The sequence below is a fragment of the Cyprinodon tularosa genome, unplaced genomic scaffold (assembly GCF_016077235.1).
Source record: "Cyprinodon tularosa strain WSP-4 unplaced genomic scaffold, ASM1607723v1 ctg7, whole genome shotgun sequence".
In the NCBI taxonomy this organism is placed as follows: domain Eukaryota; kingdom Metazoa; phylum Chordata; class Actinopteri; order Cyprinodontiformes; family Cyprinodontidae; genus Cyprinodon; species Cyprinodon tularosa.
This window is the reverse complement of record NW_024039451.1, coordinates 4,803,653-4,818,529: the sequence shown is the minus strand read 5'-3', so window position 1 is coordinate 4,818,529 and position 14,877 is coordinate 4,803,653. Positions and strand designations below refer to the sequence as shown.

General features: G+C 37.6%; 2 protein-coding genes across 2 annotated transcripts in view; one reads left to right on the top strand and one right to left on the bottom strand.

The window, feature by feature from the left end:
* Positions 1-1,418: 1,418 nt before the first annotated feature.
* On the bottom strand, positions 1,419-4,636 carry sigmar1 (sigma non-opioid intracellular receptor 1). The gene is made up of 5 exons (XM_038268359.1): positions 4,420-4,636; positions 4,274-4,325; positions 2,405-2,553; positions 2,211-2,303; positions 1,419-1,680 (listed from the first exon to the last, which is right to left on the bottom strand). The coding sequence occupies exons 1-5, from the start codon at positions 4,562-4,564 to the stop codon at positions 1,451-1,453; spliced, it is 669 nt and encodes a 222-aa protein (XP_038124287.1). The 5' UTR covers positions 4,565-4,636; the 3' UTR covers positions 1,419-1,450.
* A 2,222-nt stretch (positions 4,637-6,858) lies between these two features.
* Positions 6,859-14,877, top strand: part of galt (galactose-1-phosphate uridylyltransferase) — a 55,555-nt gene continuing 47,536 nt past the window's right edge. Inside the window, exons 1-4 of the mRNA XM_038268236.1 lie at positions 6,859-7,085; positions 10,557-10,726; positions 10,908-10,983; positions 11,083-11,131. Of these exons, the coding sequence (XP_038124164.1) occupies positions 7,049-7,085; positions 10,557-10,726; positions 10,908-10,983; positions 11,083-11,131 (332 nt within the window). The 5' untranslated portion in view covers positions 6,859-7,048. The remainder of the gene's footprint in view (positions 7,086-10,556; positions 10,727-10,907; positions 10,984-11,082; positions 11,132-14,877) is intronic.

Sequence of the window (14,877 nt, the reverse complement as noted above, 5' to 3'; positions counted from 1 at the left end):
GTTCAGCTGCAGTTACAGTCACCAATTTCACTGCTAAGATGTTCACATGTGGTGCCCAACACAATGAGTTTTGTCATTTAGTGTCCTCGTTAGGATGCATTCTTAAAAGATGTACAAGATTTTTAGAACAATCAAGTGAAAAAAAAAAAAAACACACAAAAAGAAAACATGGAAGAACAGGTTTTCAGTGCAATGTTTCCTGGGCTGAATAAGACTTCCACACAGATGTGAAATGATTTCTAAATTAATCTTAAAACTAATTCAGATAAACATCTAAAATCTGACGGAACATAAATGTGAGTTGATTTCCAATCATTGGACATAGACAGCATACACCCATGTAGTGTGAATGGTCATTTAGTTATTGCCTCAACACAATCAAAGGTAGTTACAAGGCTACCGGGTTCGTAGCTGGCAGATAGAATACAACGAATATTTACATAGATTTCATCCACATATCTTGTCAGATTTAATAGGTTTTCAATAAAAGGAATAGAGGACGGTCTAACATGAAAGAGTGCATTAAGAAAAACATATTTCTCTTCCTGGTGCTAGTTTGTGTGTGGTTGATGCATTTAAAATATCGTTAGGAAATCCACCTCACAGAATAAACTTGCATAAAGATAAGATGAGGTATGGGCTTGTTAGCAGTATCATGGTTCATTAGTTTTTAAAATGTATGGTTTGAAAGCAGCTAAACCTGATCTACTGTTATCCTTCCTGCTGTTTAAAAGTCTTTTATTGAAAAAGTTTGGCTTTGGCACATAGTTTAAAGCGGTTCTCCCAGTCTACCATCTGATGCTGCACATGATTGGTCAGCTGAATGAAAGCCGAGAAAAAGAAAAAACAAAATTGAAACTTTCTGGTGATGAAAAGAAGAGAGGGAGTGAGCCAGTGTGGAAACTTGAAAAGACCTTTTATCTTCTTTTAGGGAAACAAGCTACAAGAGGCGCTAGCTGCAGATTAATTACCCCAGTTAATATTAGCTTGCACTACACCCACAATATCAGAGCAACAAAGAAAGAGTGCAACTAACAGGTTTTCATTATTTAATTGCTCAAGTTTATGGATGAAAATCTAAATCTGTAGTGCAGGTTGCAAAAATATCACAGTGCTGAGGCATTTTAACTGGTTTTGGTCTGACCCATGACTACATCTTGTTATAAAGTTTATTTTTGCATCTCAGATATATTTTTGCGATAATAATCTGAAACGAGGCCTAATAACTATTGAACCAGAATTATTTTCAAACACCTTCTATACTTGAGCAGCCTGTCCTAACGCTATGAGGTACTAATTAATGTATATTTAACCGGATTTGAAAGCGAATGACAAACTGCAAACTGGATTGTCATAAATTACATGCTGGAATTTTTGCATAACCACTCCCCGCCCCAATGGCAGGTTTTAATTGTGTATCGATTTCCAAGTGTGCGTCCATCTTCGTCCCTCAGAAGACGCCAGCCTCTGTAAGCAGTGTGCCGGCCTCCAGCATCAGCGCCTTTACGTAGACGCGTACCGTGTAGAACATTGTGACAAAGTCCTGGGTGCTGAACAGGGTGTCTGCCAGAGCAAAGCCAAGGGTGGAGGGGATGAAGCCTCTACCGTACTCCACCATCCACGTCCCGGAGCTCCACTGGACCGACGTGGCTTCGCCCACTTCATGAACGATTGTTTCACCTGAGAGGAAAGATTATGAATGTAAAGAAATGCTTAATAATCATTTTTCAAATGGAAATGGGGAGTTTTTGTCATTTTTGTCCAGTGTGTTCCCAAATTATGCCGACCATTTTTTCCTGTAGGCTTTAAAAATAATCCTGGAAATTTTATTGCATTTTTTTTTTTTTAAACATTTATACAGAGATCCTTTATAAAACTTTAGCTTTACTAACTGATATAAATGTCAAGAAAATGCAAATACAATACATTTAACATTAAATCAGTTAACATTTAAAATTGGGTTGCCATAAAAAAAAAAAAAAGGTTATTGTAGCTTTTGTCTTTTTCACTTTTTCCACATCTTTTTTAATTAAATTGAATTATAACAAATAAATGTCATATTAAATATGTAAAAAGCTTTAAAGCGATTCATTTTTCTTAAATGACAAAAACTTTATATTTTATTAAGAATGGAAAAATTTAAAGTTGTAATAGCTGCAAATACATCAACAACGACTACATGTGTGAATGTAAATCTTTTTATCCATTACCTGGATAGTATATTTCACTCTTGGTGGTTCCCTCCTTCCACTGCCTAAAGGTACCTGAGATGATGGTGTCAGAGATCTCTGCCCAGTATCGACCTGACAAACAGAAACCATCATAAAGAACAAATAAAGTGGTACAAAGTCTAAATTATAAATATAAAAAGAGGTAAAGTTAATGTAACCTCACAGTTCCTTACCCGAGTGTCCTCCAGTGTCCACCGCAGTACCAAACAGCAACACGTACTCTGTGAGGGAGGCATGGAGGAGACACATGGAGCCCATCCAGCCTCCAGCATTCACAAACACCCACTGCAAGTCCTCATCTGGCAGGATGTGACCCGGATACCTGGTTCAGATCCACTTATTAGCCTTTATGAAAACAAAGCAACTATTCCATAACTAGAAAATATTCATCCCCCTTGAGCCTCATCCTATTTTGTTCAGTTAAAACCAAATATACACTAGGGTTGTCAAAAGTATCGATACTCAAAAAAGTATCGATACTGAAACGTTGTATCAGGATACAATACTCGTTTTTAAAAGTATCGATACAGCCATCTAAAGTGCAGAATAGCGGAAAATGCACTTTCTGAACACTGTGTGATTGAATAATTCTGTGCATTTTTCAGTTTCAGGTGCAGCTGCTGAGAATTATTTTTGTTTAACCGGTTTGGCTAGTGTCATTGTTATGTCTGCAAAACATAGCCAAGGAAGGAACACTTAATTTTAATTTTAGTTTTTTATCAAGCTTGCTTAATATTGTGCACAGCATACAACCTCAAAATATTATTCTTGTTTTTTTATTTATTTCATTGTATTTTTTTAGTAATGAAAATATTTCTGTTGAATTTTAGTCTTTGTTTTTATTCTTGTGGTATCAAAAATAGTATCGAGTATCAAATATTTTACTTAGTATCGGTATCGAGTTGAAAAGTTTAGTATCGTGACAACCCTAATATACACTGCTAAAAATATATTAAAAAAAAGAACAAGTAATCAACATATATAATTACATAAATATTTATATATATAGTTTCTTTGAAATCAAACTGCCCAGTTAGAAATGAACACAATTAACAATTTTACATGCCGTTATGCAAATGGGTTAGGCAACAGGTAGAAATGATTGACAATTAGCAAGACTAGCAACAGTTAATAAGCTGCAGGTGAGGACCACTTCTAAGTACCTATGCTTTCTGGCTGATGTTGTGGTGACTTCTGAATGTTAGTGGTGCTTTCCCATTCATAGTAGCATGCTGCAAACCAGCAGGCCACAAATTTGCATTTGTCTGCACAAACGGCTAGAAACCCAGTTAATGAGGGTGGTATGAGGGCCTGACGACCACACATAGGGGTTGTGCTCACAGCCCAACACCGTGTACGATGGTTGGCATTTGCCAGAGAACACCTGTGCAGAGCACAGCTGAAAGCAGGTTCACACTGAGCACATGTGACAGAATCTGGAGACACCATGGAGAACGATCCGCTGCCTGCAACATCCTTCAGCATGACTGGTTTGGTAGAGGGTCAGTAATGGTGTGGGGTGGCATTTCTTTGGAGGGCCACACAGCCCTCCATGTGCTTCCCAGAGGTAGTGGCTGAATTTAGGTGTACAAGCTGACGTATAACTAACTGGCCTGCATAAAATAATGGGAAAAAAAAACAAAAAAAAAACAGATTTTTTTTTTTTTTTTTTTTACAGATTTTTTTTTTATTTTGGGACAATATAGACTGATAAAAAGTACTCTTATATACATGTTTAAGCCAGAATGATTTCACATTTAAATATGATTTCACTATAACTTTAATGGTAGTATATTTATATAATTATTGTATTTTTAGTGTCACCTTATCATTAATATACTAACGATTAAAATGTTATGTTACAACATTTACTTTCTGCCGCCACCCTCTGGAGGGTTAACATCCATTAGAGAGCTGTGTGGCTAATGACTGGCTAAGGAGGGGGGCCTGCCCCCAGCTTCTAGCTTCGCCCCTGTTGAATCAATGCAAGCATCCTAAGTGAACCATGTGGAGACCCTCCCTAACTCAGGTGGCATCGTTACCTCTTCCTGAGCTCCACCACCACTTTAGAGAAAGCCTGTTCATGGTCCTGCCCTGAAAATGATTACAGGAACAAATTATTAGATTTTTAGCCTTGCTAAAGAAAACCCAAGAGAACAGGAGAACCAGACTGACATTTAAAACTTACCTGCGTACTGCTTGGCCAACTTAGCGACATCTTCTTTGCTAAAAACGTACTGCTTACTGGCCATCCAATGCCGCAGCAGGAGCACCAGCAGGACGCTGACTGCACAGAGCGATAACAGTCTAAGGCTGGCTTTGATTAAACCCATTACTACTAACAAAACAAGAAGAAAGCAGCAGGTTAGGCTACATGCGGGCAGGCAGGTTGCTAACTGGTTGATTCTTCCTTATGACGTGAGCGCGCGACAGGGCAAATCAACCAATCACAGATCTCGGATTGCCGCGTAGGCAACATGATGGGACCTTAGATTACTTTTGGGGATCTGGCTCTTTTGGCAAAGATCTTTCAGCTACTTATCAGCTCTTCACTTGAAACTGATATTGTTTTTAGAATCAAACTCACATGTGTGAGTGTGTACATACTTGCAAATGATCATATCAGAGTGATTATATAAAAAATACATTTATGGACCCTAATTGCACCTATCTATCTTCTTTACTGCCTTTTAATTTGATTTTACAGATTTTACAATTATTTATACAGAGCAACCCATGACCAATTCAGCCTATGACAAAGAAAAATGTGAGTTTGATACCAGACGACTATTCCCAAAGATCAATCAATCAGTGTGCTGCCGGGACAAAAGTTTTAGATTGCTATGAAAAGATTATTGTTTAAACTATTTCTAATCCTTTACTCTTGTTTAACTGGTGATGAGTAATAAAATTATAATTAGCTTTAATTTCAGTGATCATTCTAAAAAAAAAATATAAAATGGGGGTCTGGTTAATCATTATTAAAGCATCTAGATTCTAGAATATCTTCTTTGCCATATGATTAATCACTTCATTTCATCTGAAATATTCTTGTAAAGAAGATAAACATATATCCTAGCCATCCTCTAGCATTCACACACACCACCCTAAGAGTCTTCATTTGGTGGGATATCACCTAGTTTAGATTCACTTAGCAAGCCATAGCCATAGGAAATGTATTTAACCATCTCAAAAATGGGTTATGTGTTACAACAACAAACTTTATAGACCAATGTCAAAAAGAAAAAAAAAGAAGTAGTAAAAAACCAAAGCAAGACAGAGAATGAAACATGCTTTTAAAATAAAAAGGAAAAAGAAAAATCTGTAAAGTTTGGTATGCATGTATTTTAATCTCCACAAAGCTTATACCTCTAAATTAAATCCAGCACAGGTTGCATTCAGAAGTTCCTTAATTAATAGTGGCCCAAGTACCAAATATTTTCACAGATGAAACGCTACTGGCTTACTATCACTATTAAGTTGTGCTTGAAATTGCAACCCATTGAATCCCCTATTATGCAAGACCATGCCTCTAAATAAAACCTGTCTGATTCTGTTGTGGCTTTGGTCCTGCAAGACTTTTTCCTTTTGTTCACACTCCATCTTTAAAGTCCCTTTGTTTGTGAAGAAGCATGCCCACATGGACACATTGACGATCATCTTTGCAAATTAACTCAATGCTAAAAGTTATAATGGTCTGTTGTTGTTGTCTATTAATATTTTCTATTCTATCTCATGCAATACTGTTCAAACGGTTCAAACATCACTGTATCCTACAACTATTTCCCAACTTTAATTATTAATATATGTAATTATTCAAAGACAGCCAAGTCAAAAGTATTAGATGCTCCTTATTTTGAATATTTAAATGCAGCTAATGATAGGATAGGATTCTATCGGTTGCTGACACGGAGGCATCCCAACTGCACGAAGAAAGAACTGGTAGATGGTTTTATAATATTCAAAGAAAAGTTGGCTTTATGAGAAAAACAGCAAGGAATAGAAAGGAGGAAATAGTGATATCAAGGTTACAGTTTGTTTGAAATAGGGAAACATGATACAGGAAAGTGTGATTTTTGTTTTCAAGAAGAAACAGTGGAGAATGTCATATTGTTTTGCACTAAATATGTAAATGATAGAGTTGAACTGATAAACAGATTACAAGTCAATAAATTAAAGTTAAAATACCATTTAGACTTGGATTCTAGATCAGAGGGTTTTTCCCTTATTATTGAGATTTCTTAAAAAGACAAATTTGTTAAAGAGGATTTAGTTGTTTTTTTTAGTTTAGTAATATGTAGTAGGATATTGAATTAGGTTATTCCAGATTCACACTCCATTTCAGTTGGTGGCGGTAATGCATCAAAAAGTTGTTTGCCAACCGCCATACGACACAAGAAGAAGAATCTGACTGCACTGACAAATCGTTCACCTAATCGAGTCGGCAGATTCAATTGGCTCGACCGCAACCGGCTCATAGCCGGTGGGCGTAGCTGGTGCAAGGTTACCAGCACACAGCTCAAGCCTGATGTGTTTATTCATGTTTTAACTTAATACATAAATATCAATAAAGACCTGAATCAGGAGTTTATATTTGCTACAGTCTTTAGATTCTTGTTTTTTTACTATGTAAATAATAAGGTCATTCATATTCCTGCTCTACACAGTGATCAGTCCCAAACGGCACGCCTTTCCGCTGGTTCTGCTCCTCCATAGGCTAAAAGGCTACGGCTGAACAGTGTGGGACCATGCTAAAGTTCACTTCGAGTTAATGATTACTTCGTACTACATCGAAGAAGAGCTTTTAAACAGAGATCATGAGCGGTGTTCCAGATCCCAGCTTTGATCCCAAAGGTATGTACCGATCATTCCGCTTCCAGCTCCATTCATCCAGGATTTCAAGCTGGAGAGTCAACAAACACCTGACTGCTGCTGCAGTCTATCTAAACATGAATGTTTATCCAGCTCATGGTCAAAACATGGAATCAAAGTGTCACAGTGCTTAGATTAAAGCTCTTTGTTTGACAGGGAATCAACTGTCTGCTTTATCTCACGTGACTTTGCTTCCTGTTGTTTATATTTCTGCAAAATGCCGTTTTAGCAGTTTTTCTCCCCAATAGCTAATCCATGTCTTGCTTATATTGTATACGTTGAACATCCAGCCGATTTGAACTGTTTTGTATCGATGTTTTACTGTAATGTTACTTTTGGCGCAAGTTCTCGATATCTGTGGAAATCCAGGAAGAAGGAAATAATACGAGTTATTAAAAAATATATATATAGAAGAAAAGGCACAACTCTAATGTACGGAAGAGGATTAGGGCCACTCAAAAAAGTTTACTGATTTTTAAATGTTATTTCAGTTTAATATATGAAAAAGTCAGAATTTTGAGATTAAAGTCAGAATCCTGACTTTTTTTCTCAGAATTCTGACTTAAATTCCAGAATTTTAGATTTTAATCTCTGAATTCTGATTTAAATTCCAGAATTTTAGATCTTAAACTCCAGAATTTTGGATCTCAATCTCAGAATTCTGACTTTAATCTCAGAATTCTGAATTTAATCTCCGTATTCAGACTTAAATTCCAGAATTTTGGATCTTAAATTCCAGAATTTTGGATCTTAAACTCCAGAATTTTGGATCTTAATCTCAGAATTGTGACTTTAATCTCAGAATTCTGACTTGAATTCCAGAATTTTAGATTATAATCTATGAGTTCTGACTTAAATTCCAGAGTTTTGGATCTTAATCTCAGAATTGTGACTTTAATTTCAGAATTCTGACTTTAATTTTAGAATTCTGACTTAAATTCCAGAATTTTGGATCTTAATCTCAGAATTCTGATTTTTTTCTCAGAATTCTGACTTAAATTCCAGAATTTTGGATCTTAATGTAGATGGTCACCATAAAGGAAGAGATGTGGGAGCACTCAGCTTCACTGACAAAGATGTGAGTTGTTTGGGAGGGCCAGTAACACATTGGTGGAAAATGATGCAATTAGGCAACTTTTTACATGCCCGAGGGGTCCCCGGTGATGCTGTTTTATTAATGGAAGAAGTGGATTAAAACAAGAGAGAACATCCCCAAAACAGACATGGCTACAGCTTGATGCTAACATGTGTGTTAGCTAGGGATGCACGATATAATCGGCCCCCTATCGGTATCGGCCTTAAAACTGAATATCGGACATCGGCCACCCCACCGATATTTAACCCGATATTTGATCAGCTTCTGAGTTTCTAAAGTCTAAAAAAAAAATACTATTTCTTCTTCTTCTTCCTCAAAAACTTCTTTTTTTACAGACTTAAAAACTTCTAAAGACGAGGGAAAAATGTTGATACATTAAAATATCACAATATCTTCATATGCTGATATATGGCCATTTAAAAACACCATATCAATCTCTTTTACTAATGAAATATTGCTATATGTCATCGTTATGCTACGAAATCCCCCGAAAATTCATGAAATTTTGCCATATTTTTATATGTTGATATATTGACGCGTTATCGATCTATTTTACTAACAAAATCTCACAAGAATTTGCAAAGTATCACAAGAGTTTGTAACAGAACGATGAAATTTCACGAGATTTTGAAAGTAAAATAGATCGATACCGCGTTTTTAAAAATCAATTTGATATCAGCATATGAAAATATATTTGAGTATATTATTTTTCAAAGTGTCAGAAATGGATAACAAAACTGCTATTTTCAATGACTACTTATTTTTGTCCAGCTTTAACATCGGTATCGATATCGGTTATCTTCTACATGAGTTTTAAAATATCGGCTTATCGGATATCGGCCAAAATCCCAATATCGTGCATCCCTAGTGTTAGCTGTCAGGAAACAGTTAGAATTCTGAGATTAAAGTCAGAATTCTGACTTTTTTTTTCATATTATACTGAAATAAAATATAGAATATCAGTTAACTTTTTTTATTTTTTCAGTGGCTCTAATCCTCCTCCGTACTAATGTGTATGTTTACAAACAAACCCAAAACACTTCAGATTTACCGGTTTCCTACATGTTTAACTTGTAACCTTTCAGACTGTGTTGATTTTTTAAATGGGTCTGAATTAATCTCTTCTTTCCTTTTCTATACTATTAAGTCTTTATCATCTGCTTATCTGTCCAGTAAAATATTATTTATAGGAGAAAGCAACTGGGATAGTATGTCTGAGACAATTAGACATACAAACACGTAATGCGGCAGTGTTTGGATCTGCATTAAAGTAGACAGAAAGCTGAAGATTCATGGTTTCAGACCTTGACACAAAGCGGTCATATTGTTTGAGGCTACTACCTTCGCTATAAAAACTGTATTAAAATCCTGAATTTATCAGCTTCTTCATTTGATTTGATTTAATCTAAGTGACTAAAGCATTGTGGAACTAAAACAATGGACACTCTTTTGATTTTATTTGCAAATAGGAAAAGTGTGAAATATTTTCAGACCACCTTAAATAACGTCCAGTGAAACCAGTGACAGCAGAAGCAGCTTACAGCTCAGAAAACACAAGTAAATGGGAAGAAGCTCTGGGACAGTGAGGTGGAAAGGTTTACATCAAGCATCAGTTGTAAACCAACATTTCCAGGCTTACAAGCTACTAAATGAACAAGTCTGGCAAAAGCCTTAAGCAATCCCTTGTAACCATTTTGTTGATTCTAGTGTTCTATGCAAGAAAATAAACAGGGTGGAGGGAAACCAAATGAAACACAGCAAAACATGGTGGGAGTTGTCATGTTACATATTTTCATCCCTTCTGCATGATGATAGACTTGGACTTAGACAAACGTAAGACGAAATTTCGTTGCATAAAGCTTTTTTTAACAGTGAATTGGCAGCTTAGCAGTGATTTCCATTTCTAAAGTGCAGCGGTGATCAAAATGTAAACAGTCTAGCAGAAAAGGAAAACCAGTTTAAATACACGGTGCAAAAGGCATTGATATGGAAGGTTTAGAGCAGTGCAAAATAATTAAATATATATGGTGCAAAATGCAGAAAAACACTGAGTTGAGTTCTATTTACAGGGATTTTAAAAACAGTTCAACAGTTTTATGGCAGGGGGGAAAAAGCTGTTGCAGAAGCTGCTGGTCCTTCATCGAATGCTGCAAAGCCTCTTCCCATAGGGCAGCAGTCCACGATGATGATGGCAGTATCATGATGTTGGAATGGTTTTCCTAATGGAATTTAGTATGACTGGCCTTTCTCTAACATCATACTAGATGCACCAAATCCCAATCTGGTAGATTGCATCCCACAATCCCCTGTGCTTAGTTTCTCTGTGTTGCTTTACTTCACCACTTTTGTATCACCAGAGCACCAGCACCTGCGTTACAACCCACTGAGAGACAGCTGGGTCCTGGTGTCCGCCCACCGCATGAAGAGACCCTGGGCTGGGCAGGTAGAGAAACCTCCTGAGGAGCAAATACCCAGATATGATCCCCGGAATCCTCTCTGTCCTGGAAACACAAGAGCTAACGGAGAGGTAGGAAGACTTGCATGAATAATAAAACAAATTAAACATAACCGTTGAACTCTGGCTGTGAACAATCCAACGGATGTCATCAATATTGGTTTTGTCACTACACTGTTTCATAAATGTTTTAGAGTCATCTTTGTGTATTTTGCTTCCTTCTGGGTTAAACCTGCTGCATAAATCCATCCAGGTAAATCCGAGCTATGACAGCACGTTTGTGTTTGAAAATGATTTCCCTGCTCTTCAGCCCGATGCTCCAGATCCTGGTGAGTTAGGGTTTGACTGTGACTCAATTTATAGAAATAAAAGCAATGTAATCTTGCTGTGTCTTTTTTTTTTTTTACCTTGATTTTTGTCTTCTTTAGGCTCTGATCAACATCCATTATTCCACTCCAAAGCAGCCAGAGGTGTATGGTAAGAATGTAGACATGAAAACGTGAAGTCATCCTTACCCAATAAATCCAGCTCATTAAAATCCATCTTAACTGCTGTTAAATAGTGTTTAGCTTACCTGCTAAATAACAAACTTCCAATTCTTTGCCTTGCAAAAATTATCCATGATGTAAAGCATTTTATTTTACAAATATAAATCTGAAAAGCATGGAGTGCATTAAATTTTCTTTGCTCATATACTCCTAGTATTGAGCGAGCCTCCTCATTTTATTAAGAAGCCACCTACTGCAGGTATTTAAATCTTAAATGACTATCTGTTCTGCTTCAGATAGTTTTTAGAGAGCAGAAGGGAACAAAAAGAATCATGAAGACCAAGCAACAAAGCAAAAACATCAGAGATAAGAATGTGGGCATGTTTACAGCAGGATTAGGTTGGAGGAACAATTTTTCTAACCTTGAACATCTTACAGAGCATTATTCAATCCCTAATTTAAAAATGAAAAGGAAACGGCCAAATTCTTAACCTCTGAGGTTAAAAAGGGAAACATATATCAGGGAAAAGGGCCAATGCTAACTAGGGGAGCATGTGGATTTAGATGGCTGCTAATCATGTATCCTGAGATCTGGCTTCAATGAAACGGATCCAATGAAAAAGTTCAGAAATCGCTCAAAAATCTCTTCTAAAGCAAAAATAAAAACTATTGGGAACAAAGCAAATATGTGAAAGAAGGTTAAATGGTCAGATGGGACTAAAATAGTGGATAAGCTATTCTGAAAATCACCATGACCGTATTCTTCCATGGTGTTAAATGGTGGTGTTAGCATCATGCTGAGGGGATGCTCAAAAACAATGGACAGGGGAGACCGACTCACAAACAATTAACAAATCGTTACTTATTGAAGTTTCGTGAATTGATCTGCTGCCTGAGATGTTCTGCCTTAAAATGCTATAGATTTATACCGACCCGTCTGGTGTGTTCCTTTACCTTTATCCAGAAGTTTGTTGATACATTAACTGTAGCAGCAAACTTCACACAAAGATTTATTTCCAGACTTTATTATGCTATTGACTAATTAGAAAAGTTCTGGAAAGAGTTGGGCACAGTTTCAATATTAACATAAATACAGACATTTGTTTTTAGATTTGATTTTATTTGCAAAAAGAAAACAATGTATCATTATTCCTTGACATTAAAATGGTTTTTGCTTTCTGCTTGTCATTAATCCCATCAAATCATTAAAACAAATGATAGATGTTAGACTTAAATCCACCAGTAGATGGGGCTGTTCCCCCACCTTTTCCTGTTCCAATAGCATCTCACAAACAACAATTCTTAGCCTTCACTATTAAAATAGGTGTTGACTGAATAAATGAAAGCTCTGTTATGTTTAATGATTAATGTGAAATTCATCTCACCATTCACGGAAAGTTTAGTTGCGCGCAGTTTTTAGAAATAAAGTTTTTCTTTCTCGCCGCCATCCTGACCTCCCACATCTTTTAAAGCATGCCACAGATCAGTGATTGAATTTCAGCAAGTAGAAGAACTGACAAACCACACTGGTATTTTTTTTTTTTTTTTTTTGTTTCCTCCTTTATCTTGTCACGATGTGATTGTCTGCTTTTTGATAAAGCTCAAGAGCAATCGCATATTTTTTTGGGACTATGGATGATTCTGGCTGACAGCAGAGTTGCATAACAACTGAATAATAGATTAAATCAAAGATCTTCAGCAAGTGTGCCGGTTGAAAACCAAACTGTGGGTTTAATTCCCCAGTGTTGGCAGATGTGGGGGCTGTCAGGTACTGCTTGCCGCTCGTACTGTGAAAAGCACTGAAGCAGCAGAGATTGACATGTTGTGCGTTGATTTTTAAATATTAGAAGTATTCTCTGTGTTGAGAAGACTTGAGTTCGTCGAGCTTTTGTGTGGGCTGGATTTACTTGTGCAGCTTCTGCTGCATGTGTTTCAGTGTTGTTTTGTCAATTAGTGAGGAAAACGGCACAGGAAACAGGATTTAAAGGATCTGGGTCACGGGAGACAAAGAGAAATGGGTTAAGGGGAACAATAAGACAGACACTAATGATTTATTGTATCATCTCTTTCAGTTATATGTTCCCAATTAGCCCGGCTGTGACAAAAAATGTGGTCACACTTTGTTTTGCTTTCCTCATTTTACCGTATTTTCACAACTATAAGGCGCACCTAAACGTCTTTTTTTCCCCTCAAAATGTGGGGTGCGCCCTATGGTGCGGTGCGCCCTATCTGCGGACGTTGTTGAGACCACCATGAGTATGTGAGAACCTTAAAGGGGGAAGTGTGGGCGTGGCTTGTGTATAAAAGAACAGGTATGTGCTTTATGCAGAACATTGTTGTCTTAACAACCCTGGAAATGGCAAAGAGACACGCCTATGAAGCCCAGTTTAAACTGAAGGCTATCAGCTACGCAGAGGAACATGGAAATCGAGCAGCTGCGAGAGAATTCAATATAAATGAATTGATGGTTCGCAAGTGGAGGAAGCTGGAAAACGAACTCCGACTGGTGAAGAAGACGCAGCTGAGTTTCCGCGGACATAAGGCGAGGTGGCCCGAGTTGGAGGAAAGACTCGAGCGGTGGATCGTGGAGCAAAGAACGAGTGGGGCCAGCGTTTCAACTCCAGCTGGAGTTGTTATTAAGGCGAATGAAAAAGGCTGGATGGACGAGGAGATGATGAAAGCTTGGCTGAGGGAGGTGTATGTAAGGAGACCAGGTGGTTTTTTCCACGCATCACCATCTCTGTTAATTTGTGACTCCATGCGTGCCCATCTCACAGCCGATGTGAAAAAAAAGGTCAAAGAAATGAACGCTGTGCTTGCTGTTATTCCGGGAGGTCTGACAAAGGAACTTCAACCGCTCGACATCGGTGTGAACCGGCCGTTCAAAGTAAGGCTGCGAGCGGCGTGGGAGCGATGGATGACAGACGGAGAGCACAGTTTCACTAAAAGTGGAAGGCAGCGCCGGGCAAGTTACGCCACCGTTTGCGGATGGATTGTAGATGCTTGGACTAACGTTTCTGCTGGGACTGTTGTTCGAGCTTTCGCAAAAGCCGGCATTATTTCCAAGGAGCCGCCCGGCACGGAAAGTGACTCTGACAGCGAAGAAGAAGGGGAAACTGGCATGTCGGATTTAGCGCAGCTGTTTAATTCAGAAACAGAGGATGAGGACTTTGATGGGTTTGATTAATACTCTGTAATAAATACTTGAATAAAGCACAATCATACTCAGTTTTGCTCCAGCTCTATTTTTCTACCTGAAAACTTAATTCAACAGCAGCCTCTGGGCCGCGGTGCATCCGGGCTCACCTCCGCAGGTGTTTTTTCATCTAAATAATCTAAATCTTTTTAAGTGAGAAAGTCCACCTGAAAATTTAATCATTGCAGTCAGTTCATCCAGATTATTATCCTGCCTATGTTTTAAGTTAATTTATGCGTCAATAAACTGTATCAGAGGAGTAATCACAGCCCTGTGTCATCAGCGATGTGTCTCTCACGGCCGGTTCCCAGGTTTGAATAATACTTTGTAATAAATACACCTTGCAGCTTTATTTGCTGTGATCAGTGGGAATAAAGTAGTTTTAATATGTTTTTAAGTGGGAAAATCCACCTGAGAGGACATGTACCTGTATATAAAAAACGCGCCCTATAGTCCGGTGCGCCTTATGTGTGTGTTAAATACAGAAATGGCACACATAACTGAGACTGCGCCTTTTAGTCCGGTGCGCCTTATGGTCG

Coding starts and splice junctions, on each gene's coding strand:
- sigmar1 (XM_038268359.1), bottom strand. CDS start 4,564: ATGGGTTTAATCAAAGCCAGCCTTAGACTGTTATCGCTCTGTGCAGTC. Junction 4,326..4,419: donor GTTGGCCAAGCAGTACGCAG/GTAAGTTTTAAA, acceptor AATCATTTTCAG/GGCAGGACCATGAACAGGCT. Junction 2,304..2,404: donor GGACACTGGAGGACACTCGG/GTAAGGAACTGT, acceptor TCTGTTTGTCAG/GTCGATACTGGGCAGAGATC.